This window comes from Salvelinus alpinus, chromosome 3, assembly GCF_045679555.1.
Source record: "Salvelinus alpinus chromosome 3, SLU_Salpinus.1, whole genome shotgun sequence".
Taxonomy (NCBI): domain Eukaryota; kingdom Metazoa; phylum Chordata; class Actinopteri; order Salmoniformes; family Salmonidae; genus Salvelinus; species Salvelinus alpinus.
Window position 1 is genome coordinate 9339272 of NC_092088.1, and position 12656 is coordinate 9351927.

A 12656-nucleotide genomic window follows, 5' to 3' on the forward strand; every position below is an offset into this window, starting at 1 on the left:
AATGTGTCCCTGAACAAAGGGGGGGTCAAAATCAAAAGTAACAGTCAGTATCTGGTCTGGCCACCACCTGCATTAAGTACTGCAGTGCATCTCCTCCTCATGGACTGCACCAGAGGAGGGGTTGCCAGTTCTTGCTGTGAGATGTTACCCCACTCTTCCACCAAGGGACCTGCAAGTTCCCGGACATTTCTGAGGGGAATGGCCCTAGCCCGCACCCTCCGATCCAACAGGCCCCAGACGTGCTCAATGGGATTGAGAACTGGGCTCTTCGCTGGCCATGGCAGAACACTGACATTCCTGTCTTGCAGGAAATCACACACAGACAAGCAGTATGGCTGATGGCATTGTCATGCTGGAGGGTCATGTCAGGATGAGCCTGCAGGAAGGATACCTCATGAGGATGTCTTCCCTGTAACGCACAGCGTTGAGATTGCCTGCAATGGCAACAGGCTCAGTCCGATGATGCTGAGACACACCGCCCCAGACCAAGATGGAACCTCCACCTCCAAATCGATCCCGCTCCAGAGTACAGGCCTCGGTGTAACGCTCGTTCCTTCGACGATAAATGCGAATCTGACCATCACCCCATGTGAGACAAAACCACGACTTGTCAGTGAAGAGCACTTTTTGCCAGACCTGTCTGGTCCAGCGATGGTGGGTTTGTGCCCATAGGTGACGTTATTGCCAGTGATGTCTGGTGAGCACCTGCCTTACAACAGGCCTACAAGCCCTCAGTCCAGCCTCTCTCAGCCTATTGCAGACAGTCTGAGCACTGATGGAGGGATTGTGCGTTCCTGGTGTAACTCAGACAGTTGTTGTTGCCATCCTGTTCCTGTCCCGCAGGTGTGATGTTCGCATGTGCCGATCCTGTGCAGGTGTTGTTACACGTGGTCTGCCACTGCGAGGATGATCAGCTGTCCGTCCTGTCTCCCTGTAGCGCTGTCTTAGGCGTCTCACTGTATGGACATTGTAATTTATTGCCCTGGCCACATCTGCAGTCCTCATGCCTCCTTGCAGCATGCCTAAGGCAGGTTCACACAGATGAGCAGGGACCCTGGGAATCTTTCTTTTGGTGTTTTTCAGAGTCAGTAGAAAGGCTTCTTTAGTGTCATAAGTTTTCATAACTGTGACTTTAATTGCCTACCGTCTGTAAGCTGTTAGTGTCTTAACGACCGTTCCACGGGTGCATGTTCATTAATTGTTTATGGTTCATTGAACAAGCATGGGAAACAGTGTTTAAACCCTTTACAATGAAGATCTGTTTAGTTATCTGGAGTTATCTTTGAAAGACAGGGTCCTGAAAAAGGGACGTTTCTTTTTTTGCTGAGTTTGTCTTAGTAATTGTATTTATGGTGTCTCTGATCTTGCCTGCATTCTTGGAGAGGAAGATGCAAGGGTCTGGATGAAAGTCTGCCTTGCCCAACTGGCTCTGCTCTTTCAACTAGTGGTACTTAGTGTCCAGGGCCTGTAGCTGGTTCTCCATGGTAGGCGTGCCAGGATGTCATCCTGACGTGCCGTGGACTTGGCACTGCTCAGGTCATCACCGTTGCCATCAGACTGGAAAAGGAAGAAGGGCGGCGGGTAGCCTAGCGGTTAAGAGTGTTGGGCTAGTAACCGAAAGGATTGCCGGTTCGAATCACCGAACTGACTAGGCGAAAATTCCGTTGTTATGCCCTTCAGCAAGGTAATTAACCCTAATTGCTCTGGATAAGAGCGTCTGCTAAATTACTCAAATGTAAGAAGAAGAAATGCAGTGATTCATATACATATTCAAATGTGTTATGTTCTTGAATAAAGGGTGTGTTTTAAAGGGAATAATTCTAAAATGCTTTGGATTGCTTATGTCTACATTGATGTACCTTCCAATCGCAGGCCCTGCGGTAGATTAGCATCCTATCCAGGGGGTGTACTTGTACATCAAGCTACCTCACGCTACAGAATCAGGAGACGGGCTCCTGCCGTTCTAGATCCTCCATCCGCTCCTCCATCCGCCAACTCCAGGAGGAAGTGGAGTCCTGGGTCTTTGGGCTTGAGCTTGATGGCTGAGGTATAGTGGATGGCAGCCTTCTCCAGACCGTCCAGAGGAAACTGACCATCCTCACCTGGTAGTGGTTTCTTTGCAGCAATTCGACCACGAAGGCCTGATTCACGCAGTCTCCTTTGAACAGTTGGTGTTGAGATGTGTCTGTTACTTGAACTCTGTGAAGGATTTATTTGGCTGCAATCTGAGGTGCGGTTAACACTAATGAACTTGTCCTCTGCAGCAGAGGTAACTCTGAGTCTTCCTTTAAAATCAAACTTTATTTGTCACATGCCCTTAACCAACAATGCAGTTCAAGAAAGAAAGTTTTTCATGTGTTTTTCTCCGCTAGCCAGCACCTCGCCTAAATAGGTGTGCGTTTCTTCCGCCTCTAGATTAAGAAAAGTAAGTACATATAGGTAGGAGTTGTTCAGGGGGTAGAAGCTGTTAAGGAGCCTTTTGGTCCTAGACATGGCGCTCCGGTACCGCTTGACGTGCACTACCTTCTGTAGAGACATGCGGTTAGATGCCCGAGCAGTTGCCATACCGGGGGGTGAGGCAATCGGTCAGGATGCTCTCGATGGTGCAGCTGTAGAACTTTTTGAGTATCTGGGGACCCGTGCCAAATCTTTTCAGTCTCCTGAGGGGGAAAAGGTGTTGTCATGACCTCTTCACGACTGTCTTGGTGTGTTTGGACCATGTTGGTCTGTTGGTGATGTGGACACCAAGGAACTTGAAACTCTCGACCCGCCCCACTACAGCCCTGTTGATGATAATTGGGGCCTGTTCAGCCTGCCTTTTCCTGTAGTTCACGATTAACTCCTTTGTCTTGTTCACATTGTTGTCCTGGCACCACACTGCCAGGTATCTTACCTCCTCCCTATAGGCTGTCTCATCGTTGTTGGTAATCAGGCCTACCACTGTTGTGTCATCAGCAAACTTAATCATGGTATTGGAGTTGTGTTTGGCCACGCAGTCGTAGGTGAACAGGGAGTACAGGAGGGGACTAAGCACGCACCCCTGAGGGGCCCCAGTGTTGAGAATCAGCGTGGCAGACGTGTTGTTGCTTACCATTACCTCCTGGGTGCGGCCCGTCAGGAAGTCCAGGATCCAGTTGCAGAGGGAGGTGTTTAGTCCCAGGGTCCTTAGCTTAGTGATGAGTTTTGTGGGCACTATGGTGTTGAATGCTGAGCTGTAGTCAATGAATAGCATTCTCACATAGGTGTTCTTTTTATTCAGGTGTAAAAGGGCAGGGTTGTCCAACCCTCTTCCTGGAGATCTACTGTCCTGTAGGTTTTCAGTCCAACCCTAATTTAGCCTGTCTGTTTCAGCTAGTTAAGGTCTTGTTGAGCAGTTAATAAGTAGATATAGGTGTGTTAAATTAGGGTTGGGCTGAAAACCCACAGGACGGTAGATCTCCAGGAAGAGGGTTGGGCAGCCCTGGTCTAGGGTATCCGGGATGATGCTGTTGATATGAGCCATGACCAGCCTTTCAAAGCCCATCATGGCTACCGACGTGAGTGCTATGGGGCGGTAATCATTTAGGTTGGTTACCTTCACTTCCTTGGGCACTGGGACTATGGTGGTCTGCTTGAAACATGTAGGTATTACAGACTTGGTCATAGAGAGGTTGAAAATGTCAGTGTAGACACTTGCCAGTTGGTCAGTGCATGCTTTGAGTACACGTCCTGGTAATCCGTTTGGCCCCGCTTTGTGAATGTTGACCTGTTTAAAGGTCTTGCTCACATACTACCCACTACTGCGACCTGTATGCTCTCGTTGGCTGGCCGTTGCTACATATCCGTCTCCAAACCCACTGGCTCCAGGTCATCTATAAGTCTTTGCTAGGTAAAGCCCCGCCTTATCTCAGCTCACTGGTCACCATAGCAACACCCACCCATAGCACGCACTCCAGCAGGTATATTTCTCTGGTCATCCCCAAAGCCAACACCTACTTCGGCCGCCTTTCCTTCCAGTTCTCTGCTGCCAATGACTGGAACTAATAGCAAAAGTCACTGAAGCTGGAGACTTACATCTCCCTCACTAACTATAAGCATCAGCTGTCAGAGCAGCTTACCGATCACTGCACCTGTACACAGCCCATCTGTAAATAACCCACCAAACTACCTCATCCCCACATTGTTATTTTTTTGCTCTTTTACACCCGAGTATCTGTACTTGCACATCATCATCTGCACATCTATCACTCCAGTGTAAATTGTTATTATTTCGCCACTATGGCCTATTTATTGCCTTTCTACATTTGCACACACTGTATATAGATTTTTCTATTGTGTTATTGACTGTACGTTTGTTTATCCCATGTGTAACTCTGTGTTGTTGTTTTTGTCACACTGCTTTGCTTTATATTGGCCAGGTCGCAGTTGTAAATGAGAACTTGTTCTTAACTGGCCTACCTGGTTAAATAAAGGTGAAATAAAAAATAAAAATAAAAATTGGCTACCAAGAGCGTTATCACACAGTCATCCGGAACAGCTGGTTTTCCCATGCATGCTTCAGTGTTGCTTGCCTCGAAGCGAGCATAAAAGGCATTTAGCTCGTCTGGTAGGCTCGTGTCACTGGGCAGCTCGCGGCAGGGTTTCTCTTTGTAGTCCGTAATAGTTTTCAAGCCCTGCCACATCCGACGAGCGTTAGAGCCGGTGTAGTAGGATTCAATCTTAATCCTGTATTGACGCTTTGCCTGTTTGATGGTTCGTCTGAGGGCGTAGCGGAATTTCTTATAGGTGTCCGGATTAGTGTCCCACTCTTTGAAAGCGGCAGCTCTAGCCTTTATCTTGATGCGGATGTTGCCTGCAATCCATGGCTTCTGGTTGGGATATGTACGTACGTCACTGTGGGGACGACGTCATCGATGCACTTATTGATGACTGAGGTGGTATACTCCTCAATGCCATTGGATGAATCCCGGAACATATTCCAGTCTGTGCTAGCAAATGTTAAATGATGGATAATGGATGCCATATATCTGAAGAAAATTCTAAATTGCAATGGGCCTCGGCTGTTCTGTCACTGGATGGTGGGCTGGGGACAGGGTTGGGGAACCTCCAGGGTAAGATTAGAATACCCCTGTGTTATAGTAACTCTGTAGAGGGCGGTCAGAGTGACAGAACATTCATACTAGATCTGCTCTTTCAGATCCCTAAAAGCCACAGCCATGGGATTCTGCTCATGTGACCAGCACATATTACACCTGGAAGAGGTTTGAAAAGAGACACTCTTTAATCCATTAGGCCTCATTGAATAGTTGATATCATTATCAAAAGTACAAAGATTTACCAAAGGTTTCCATACACATTTTGCAGATACTGTAGCAGTCTGTGTAATCATCTTACCTGAGAATTGCTGCCATCTGCTGATAAAACCTTGATACTGACGACAGTTTCTCCAACATTCAATGGGGAACGTTGGGAATCACTTTCTCCATTCACTGAAACATTCATGTTTTTATCAGGAACCTTGGGCATTACATTCACTGAGTTACAGTAGAATGAAATTGTGCCTAAATTTGGTACAAAAAACCCCAGCACATTACATGTCATAGAATAAGTCATTAGAATAGTACTTTAATGTTTTAAGGTTATGGCTATCCTCCTCTCATTTGAATAGGTAATCATAGATGTTTGCAGAAAATGTAGGTTGTAGTTGACCATGCAATATTTCTTGGAGGTGTCAAAATCGGCTACCACCTCTATCTCAACCCCATTCAAACCTTAGTTCAAATTCCATCAAACTAAATTATCACCACACAGCTGAAAAATAAAAATGCATTGATTTGCAAGAGCATGAAGAACAAATTATGGTTTATGTCCACAGTGTAGAATATTTTACAGCGTTTCCTCCGACGCTCACTGTCTATGTTGGAAACCATAATTTTGCTCTCTGTGCAGCGCTTGCTAGTGCTCAAATTATGTTAACGGTCCTGTTTATTATGCCAATGCCAACTAAATGAATCACATTCTACTAACTTTAATTTTAAAATAGCCCGGATAGCCCCTCATAATATGCACTTGAGCGATTGAATGTACATTTTGTTTTCTGCAATCCAACACAGTAGAGGGCGTTATTGAGCATCGGTGTGTATTGTCGATAGGCGAAACACAAAACATAGAAGAAGAGAATGTTGCCGCCTATGTATTTCCGGTTGGACTACAACGTGTGGAGAAACAGGTAGCTAGCTTCTCATTATTACAGTAACCAGATAAAATAATAGACAAACTATTCAACAATGAGTAGTTAACGGAGTGTTGAGAGAGGATTTGTCATTGACGGGAATAAAGTGTTTTTGCTGAGCTGTAGCTTGCTTAAAGGCTAGCTAGCCAGCAATAAGCCAGCTAGCCAGAAATAAGCTAACGTTAGCTAGCCAGCAATAAGCATGGCTATTTTAGCCACATTATCTATGATATTGCTTCGCCTCTTCCTATTCATCTTCGCTACATCAAAGCAGGTGGTATAGATGGGTTGGTTGTTTAGCAACAAAACCGACGCGTGCAAAACAGACGGGTTGGTTTAGATTGTTGTTAAGGTTTAAAGTATGTTCCGTCTCAAATGTTTATTGAAAACATAAATAAAGTACTGTATATTGAGTATTACATGAATCCTATCAATTTGGATGCAATCAAATTATATTTCAACAAAATAATGTTGCAGGAATGCTCATCTTCTGTTTCTAACAACCAAAATGATTTCAGAACAATCCGCGAATGTGGGTGTCAAGCCTCCCTGTTCTTTTTGAGGTGGAACGACTCATGGTATCATTAGTAGCTAGCTAGCGACCTTGTCTAGTGTCTACAGTACACTCACTACTTTAAGTCCCTCTGGTTAAGAGCTTCTGCTAAGTGAATAAAATGTACTATGTCTATCTATCTATCTAGCTAATGTTAATTGTCTTTCTCAATCTCCCCAGACAACATGGCAGAGGACATCCCTGTGGAAGACTACCCTACTGAGATTGAGGAGCAGCTCACAGGGTTTGAGTCATCAGTCGGTGCTGTCAACAACATGGTGCAGACCATCCTATCCATGCCAAGAAATGAGCTGGTGCAAAAAGTATGTTTTCAGAACTGACAGGATAGAAGGACTTGGTATTGAGTGTTCTGAAGTCCTGCGGTGTATTCAGCCGATTACGAACCAAACGGAGCAAACGAAACGAGGAGAGACCTAGCTGAATTTGTCCAATAGAAACTAGTTTTTGATGCAAAACTATTTCCGTTTGTAGTAAATGGTTTCTGACGCAAAAAGTTTTGCAACAGTATCGGCGTAATGAATACACCCCTGATTATTGGGAATGTCACTCTGAGTCGGTCACATATTCAAACGAACAGAACAGCAATATTTAGGCCTCTGCTGTTAAACCCTCACCACTTAAGAGGTTTAATTACACTACTGAACTGGGGTGCACATAGCGCCCTGATCAAATCTACAGCTCCGGGTCATATTGTCAACAAGGCAGCATAATGCATACTTCAGAAACAGGCTACAACATGTATTTTCTATAAAATATATTTGTCTGTAATTAAAGCCTTTTTATGTGGAAAAACTCTGATTGACTGGGCCTGGCTCCCAAGTGGGTGGGCCTATGCCATGGTTCCACCCCTGCCCAGTTATGTGAAATCCATAGATTATGGCCTAAGGAATTCATTTCGACTGACTGATTTCCTTATATGAACTGTAACTCAGTAAAATTGTTAATTGTTGCATGTTGTGTTTATTTTTGTTCAGTATAGTTTTCCTTCAGAAGGCAGATAAATCATGTGTGTTTTCTATCAAACACTTATTCATGTAAAAACAGGGAATACTAACTCATTACTGCTTGACAATAGGCTACATCAGTTTTGAGCCAATTTCACCAGTGGCTTGAGCGGGGCTCCCAGCTCATGCCCGGGGTGCAGCCTGGTTACAAAACGATTACAAATCACTTTTAACTCTGCCTACCTATCGAACTGGGCGAGCTAAAACAAACCCTCTCAATGTGTCTCTTGTTTTCTTGATAGCTGGATCCTCTGGAACAAGCCAAGCTGGACCTGATGTCTGCATATACCCTCAACTCTCTTTTCTGGAGTAAGTGTGCTTCATTTTCCTGCATGCAAATCCAAGTTAATATTGTCAAATTATATCCAGTCTGCACATTTTTTGGGGTGTAAAGATGTTGAAATGACTGTCACCACAACACTCCCCATGTTAAATTACAGTGTCATTCTTGTTGTTTACAGTGTACTTGGTCACACAAGGAATAAACCCAAAAGAACATGCAATCAAACAAGAGTTGGTAAGATATTACATTTTTACCCTGAAGAGAATTCTACTCATCCCACCCTATTTTGTTCAGTCAATTGTCAACTTGCATAACCTGCATTCAAAACCCCACATACACAGTGTACAAAACATTAGGAACACCTGCTCTTTCCACGACAGAGCATGTTTACATGCACACTAATAATTCAATATTAAATTATGGCTGAAGGCCGAGTATGGCATAACATTAGCCATGTAAACACCTTACTCTGCTCATCTGTCATGGAAACAGCAGGTGTTCCTAATGTTTTGTACACTGTGTATGGTTATAATGGAAGGAAGCATACGCAGATTAAAACACATTTTCGGCATTTATCAAAAGTCCCATCAGTAGTCTGATTTCAGATGTCCATGTAAACATGATTGTTTAGGAAATCGTTCTTCTTGCATAGCATGTAAACATTTTAAACAAGCTATTATATTAAGCTGACTATCCACAATAATCATATTGTTTGCATGTAACCGCGGTCAGGTGAATCCAGTGGGAAGCTATAATCCCTTATTGATGTCACTTGTTGAATCCACTTCAATCACTGTAGCTGAAGGGGAGGAGACGGGTTAAAGAAGGATTTTTAAGCCTTGAGACAATTGAGACATGGATTCTGTATGTGTGCCATTCAGAGGGTGAATGGGCAAGACAAAAGATTTAAGTGCCTTTGAACAGGGTGTGGTAGTAGTATGGTAGTAGGTGCCAGGTGCACCGGTTTGTGTCAAGAACTGCAACGCTGCTGGTTTTTCACGCTCAACAGTTTCCCGTGTGTATCAAGAATGATCCACCACACAAAGGACATCCAGCCAACTTGATATAACAGTGGGAAGCACAGGAGTCAACATGGGCCAGCATCCCTGTGGAACGCTTTCGACACCTTGTGGAGTCCATGCCCCGACAAATTGAGGGCAAAAGGGGTGTAACTCAATATTAGGAAGGTGCTCCTAATATTTTGTACACTCGGTGCCTACCGTAGATGGGTGACATATATAATATTTTAATTTCTAAATCCTGTATTTTCTTGTCACCTGACTAGGAGAGGATCAGGACATATATGAACCGTGTGAAGGAGATCACTGACAGGAGGAAAGCAGCCCGTCTGAACAAAGCAGCTATGTCTCGCTTCCTCAGGAACGCATTGTGGAAACTTGAGGAAGGGAAGTCAAAGAACACGCCGGGTCCTGACCCCCAGGACACGCCGGGTCCTGACCCCCAGGACACGCCGGGTCCTGACCCCCAGGACACGCCGGGCCGTGCCCCCCAGGACACGCCGGGCCGTGCCCCCCAGCACACGCCGGGTCGAGGCCAGCGCACTCCGGGTCGAGGCCAGCGCACTCCGGGTCGAGGCCAGCGCACTCCGGGTCGCGGTCACCGCACTCCGGGTCGCGGCCACCGCACGCCAGGTCGCGGCCAGCACAAATGCTTTGATGGCCATCAGTCAAAAGGACCCAAACTCAGCTGAGAGGAGGTGGTGCAACACCAGGGGCTGGTTCCTTGCTGGCCTCTACCACGTTTCCTTGGTCCCCTTTTCTTTTTTTCTACTTTGTTTTTATTGTAGGAACACAAAGAAAGTACAAATAAAGTAAAATAAAAGAACAACAAAAGATCTGGCAGTTAGTCAAATTGTTTTAGTTTATTTCCACTCTTCAAACATTTTAAAGAAGTCATTGTCATAACATCAGACAAAATGTCTGGATGATCTTGGCCCCCTTTTCTATGTGCACCTGTCTGAAAGGACCTGATAGGTGCAAGCAGCGCCTTATCACTTGTTACCATGGACACGGGACTCATGATCCACTGGTGTTTTTGTAATGCGCGCACACACACACACACATTTCTTTGTGCACAAATAGAAGTTCATCAAATTGTTTACGTTTATTTTCACTCTTCAAACATTTTAAAGAAGTCATTGTCATAACATCAGACAAAATGTCTGGATGATCTTGATGTTCTAACAGCCCTATTATCTTAGACTAGAACGATACTTTTTATATGCATCTGTTTCATTTAGACATCAAAACGTAGTTTGTTTGTTGCCTACTGTGATTAAAGAATGCCGCTCTGGAAACCGCCTCCGACGCTCGTGATCATGTCAATGTAGATCCGACATGGCGCCCGTGTTTAGAAAGTATTGCGTTTTGATTGGTTAACACTGTCTTATGTCTGTATTGGATCTATCTGGTTTCTGTCTGTTTCAAATGACAACTATAAAGTCTTTATTGATGCACGGTACTGTTCATTCTGGTAACATCCTACTTCCTCCTTCTGTAGAGCCCTCTGGGGCATCTTTATCCGGCGGTGTTCCAAATGGTACCCTTTTCTCTACATAGTGTATAACCTTTTGATCAGAGCCCTATGGGGAAACAGGGTACCATTTAAGACACTACCTCAGTCTTAATTTATTACATTCTGCAACAAATCAGTTTGTCCCTATAATCAAGCTCATGAAGTAGGGACGGACGTACTACTGTACGCTGGTTCCCCAAGAATGACATCTTTTCCACATCTTTGCTCTTCTCACCGTCTTTGGTCCAGGGACGTTTGTTTAACAGAGTTCTGCATCTCTATTCCTTTTCCACTGAAGTGTTGATTCTACGCCGTTCAAAGAAGTATCACAGCGGTCTACGCAGTGCTAGAGGTGTCACTAAAGACCCTGGCATCCGTTATCCGTCTGGCGCAGGAGTCTAAGGCACTGCATCTCAGTGCAAGAGGTGTCGCTACAGACTCTGGTTCGATTCCAGGCTGTATCACAACCGGCCGTGATTGGGAGTCCCATAGGGCGGCGCACAATTGGCCCAGCGTCGCCCGGGTTTGGCCGTCATTGTAAATAAGAATTTGTTCGTAACTGACTTGCCTAGTTAAATAAAGATTAACAAAAATATATATTTCAGCCTGCCTCACGAATGGTCCAGTCGCATACAAACCATACCCTATTCCCTATGAAGTGCACTACTTTTGACCAGGCCCCAATAAGGAATAGGGTGCCATTTGTGATGTTCCAGTCTGCCCATAGGGCCTTCAGTACATACCAGCATAATGGAGAAAAATGGATGACATTTTTCTTCCCTCAAATCCCACTCCATCCTTCCCAGCCCTCCACATGTACTCAGTTTAGAAGCTAATCAAAAGGGGACAATCACGCTTTCCCAGAAGTTTGGTTGGTGTGTAAAACCTGTACATTTAAATAAGCAAAAAGGTGTGACAGATCTGCACTAAAAGATGTTGTGTAAAGCTTAATTAAAAAATATATATTTAAATTGCGTCAGGGATGTGGCCTAGCGGTTAACAGTGTTGGACCAGTAATTTAAAAGTCGCTGGTTCGAATCTCAGAGCCTTCTAGAGGAAAAATCTGTTGTTGTGCACTTGAGCAAATCACTTAACCTTAATTGCTTCTGTTAGTCGCTCATGATAAGAGTGTCTGCTAAATAACTTAAATGTAATAGCACACAGACATTTTGGCTTTGCATCCGTCTTCTACATCAGGTCACTAACCAGAAAAGAAACGGCACGTCGAACGACATGAGGTAACAAGCTCCGTTCTGGTTCTGCTGTGTTTATTTACCCAGTCTGATATGAATCAACGCTAAACTAGCTATACTGTACTGGCAGAGAGTGGTTTCACTCGTATGGAGTTTCTGTATTGAAATAATGTATAACTACCTTAGACAAACGTCGACAAACGTGGGAAGCTATTGACCTGGCTGAGAAGTAAATCGTTGCATGGGCCAGTGTACTTAAAGGAGCCTGTCCAAATGGCAATCTCTTAGAAAAAAATATTGGAACCAAGACCTAAAAATAACTGATATTGGCTCAAGATGGAAGGAATGTTGAACATAACTAACGAAATTACAATTAACGAAAATGTACACTTAAATCCAATATAAACTAATTTAGAGAATTTATTATACAAAATCCACTACTTCTACAACACAATGGCAGAGTCATGTCTTAAGTAGAAAACGAACAATGACTCAACAATTCATGCTTTCTGCTATAAAGTTAAGAAGTGATGGGCAGAGTTAGAAAGTTGGCTGTCAGAAGTACTACAATGTAAATTTACTTTTAATCCGTCTGTCTGCATATTTCAAGACATGTCATATAAGGGTGCAGCGAGATACCCGATGGGTTGGACGATACTCTTCTTGTCAATTGTCTTGAAAAACTTATACTTAACTGGAAATCAACCAATCCTCCACCGTTAAGACAATGGAAAAATCATACGCTTCATTGTCTAAATATTGAAAGAGCGTGTTGGTGACTGGAACAAAATGGTGCAATTTGAGGACATGGCGGAGAGTAGTGTAGGCACTGGAGATAGGGGTGAGAACTGGTGTG

At 44.3% G+C, this 12656-nt stretch overlaps 1 protein-coding gene across 1 annotated transcript; it reads left to right on the top strand.

Moving 5' to 3' along the window:
* The first annotated feature begins 6096 nt into the window (after positions 1–6096).
* LOC139569994 (nuclear nucleic acid-binding protein C1D-like) lies at positions 6097–10553 on the top strand. Its single transcript, XM_071391413.1, has 5 exons — positions 6097–6208; positions 6945–7087; positions 8032–8098; positions 8251–8306; positions 9358–10553. The coding sequence occupies exons 2-5, from the start codon at positions 6950–6952 to the stop codon at positions 9781–9783; spliced, it is 687 nt and encodes a 228-aa protein (XP_071247514.1). The 5' UTR covers positions 6097–6208; positions 6945–6949; the 3' UTR covers positions 9784–10553.
* Positions 10554–12656: the final 2103 nt, after the last annotated feature.

Coding starts and splice junctions, on each gene's coding strand:
- LOC139569994 (XM_071391413.1), top strand. CDS start 6,950: ATGGCAGAGGACATCCCTGTGGAAGACTACCCTACTGAGATTGAGGAG. Junction 7,088..8,031: donor GAAATGAGCTGGTGCAAAAA/GTATGTTTTCAG, acceptor TTTTCTTGATAG/CTGGATCCTCTGGAACAAGC. Junction 8,099..8,250: donor CCTCAACTCTCTTTTCTGGA/GTAAGTGTGCTT, acceptor TGTTGTTTACAG/TGTACTTGGTCACACAAGGA.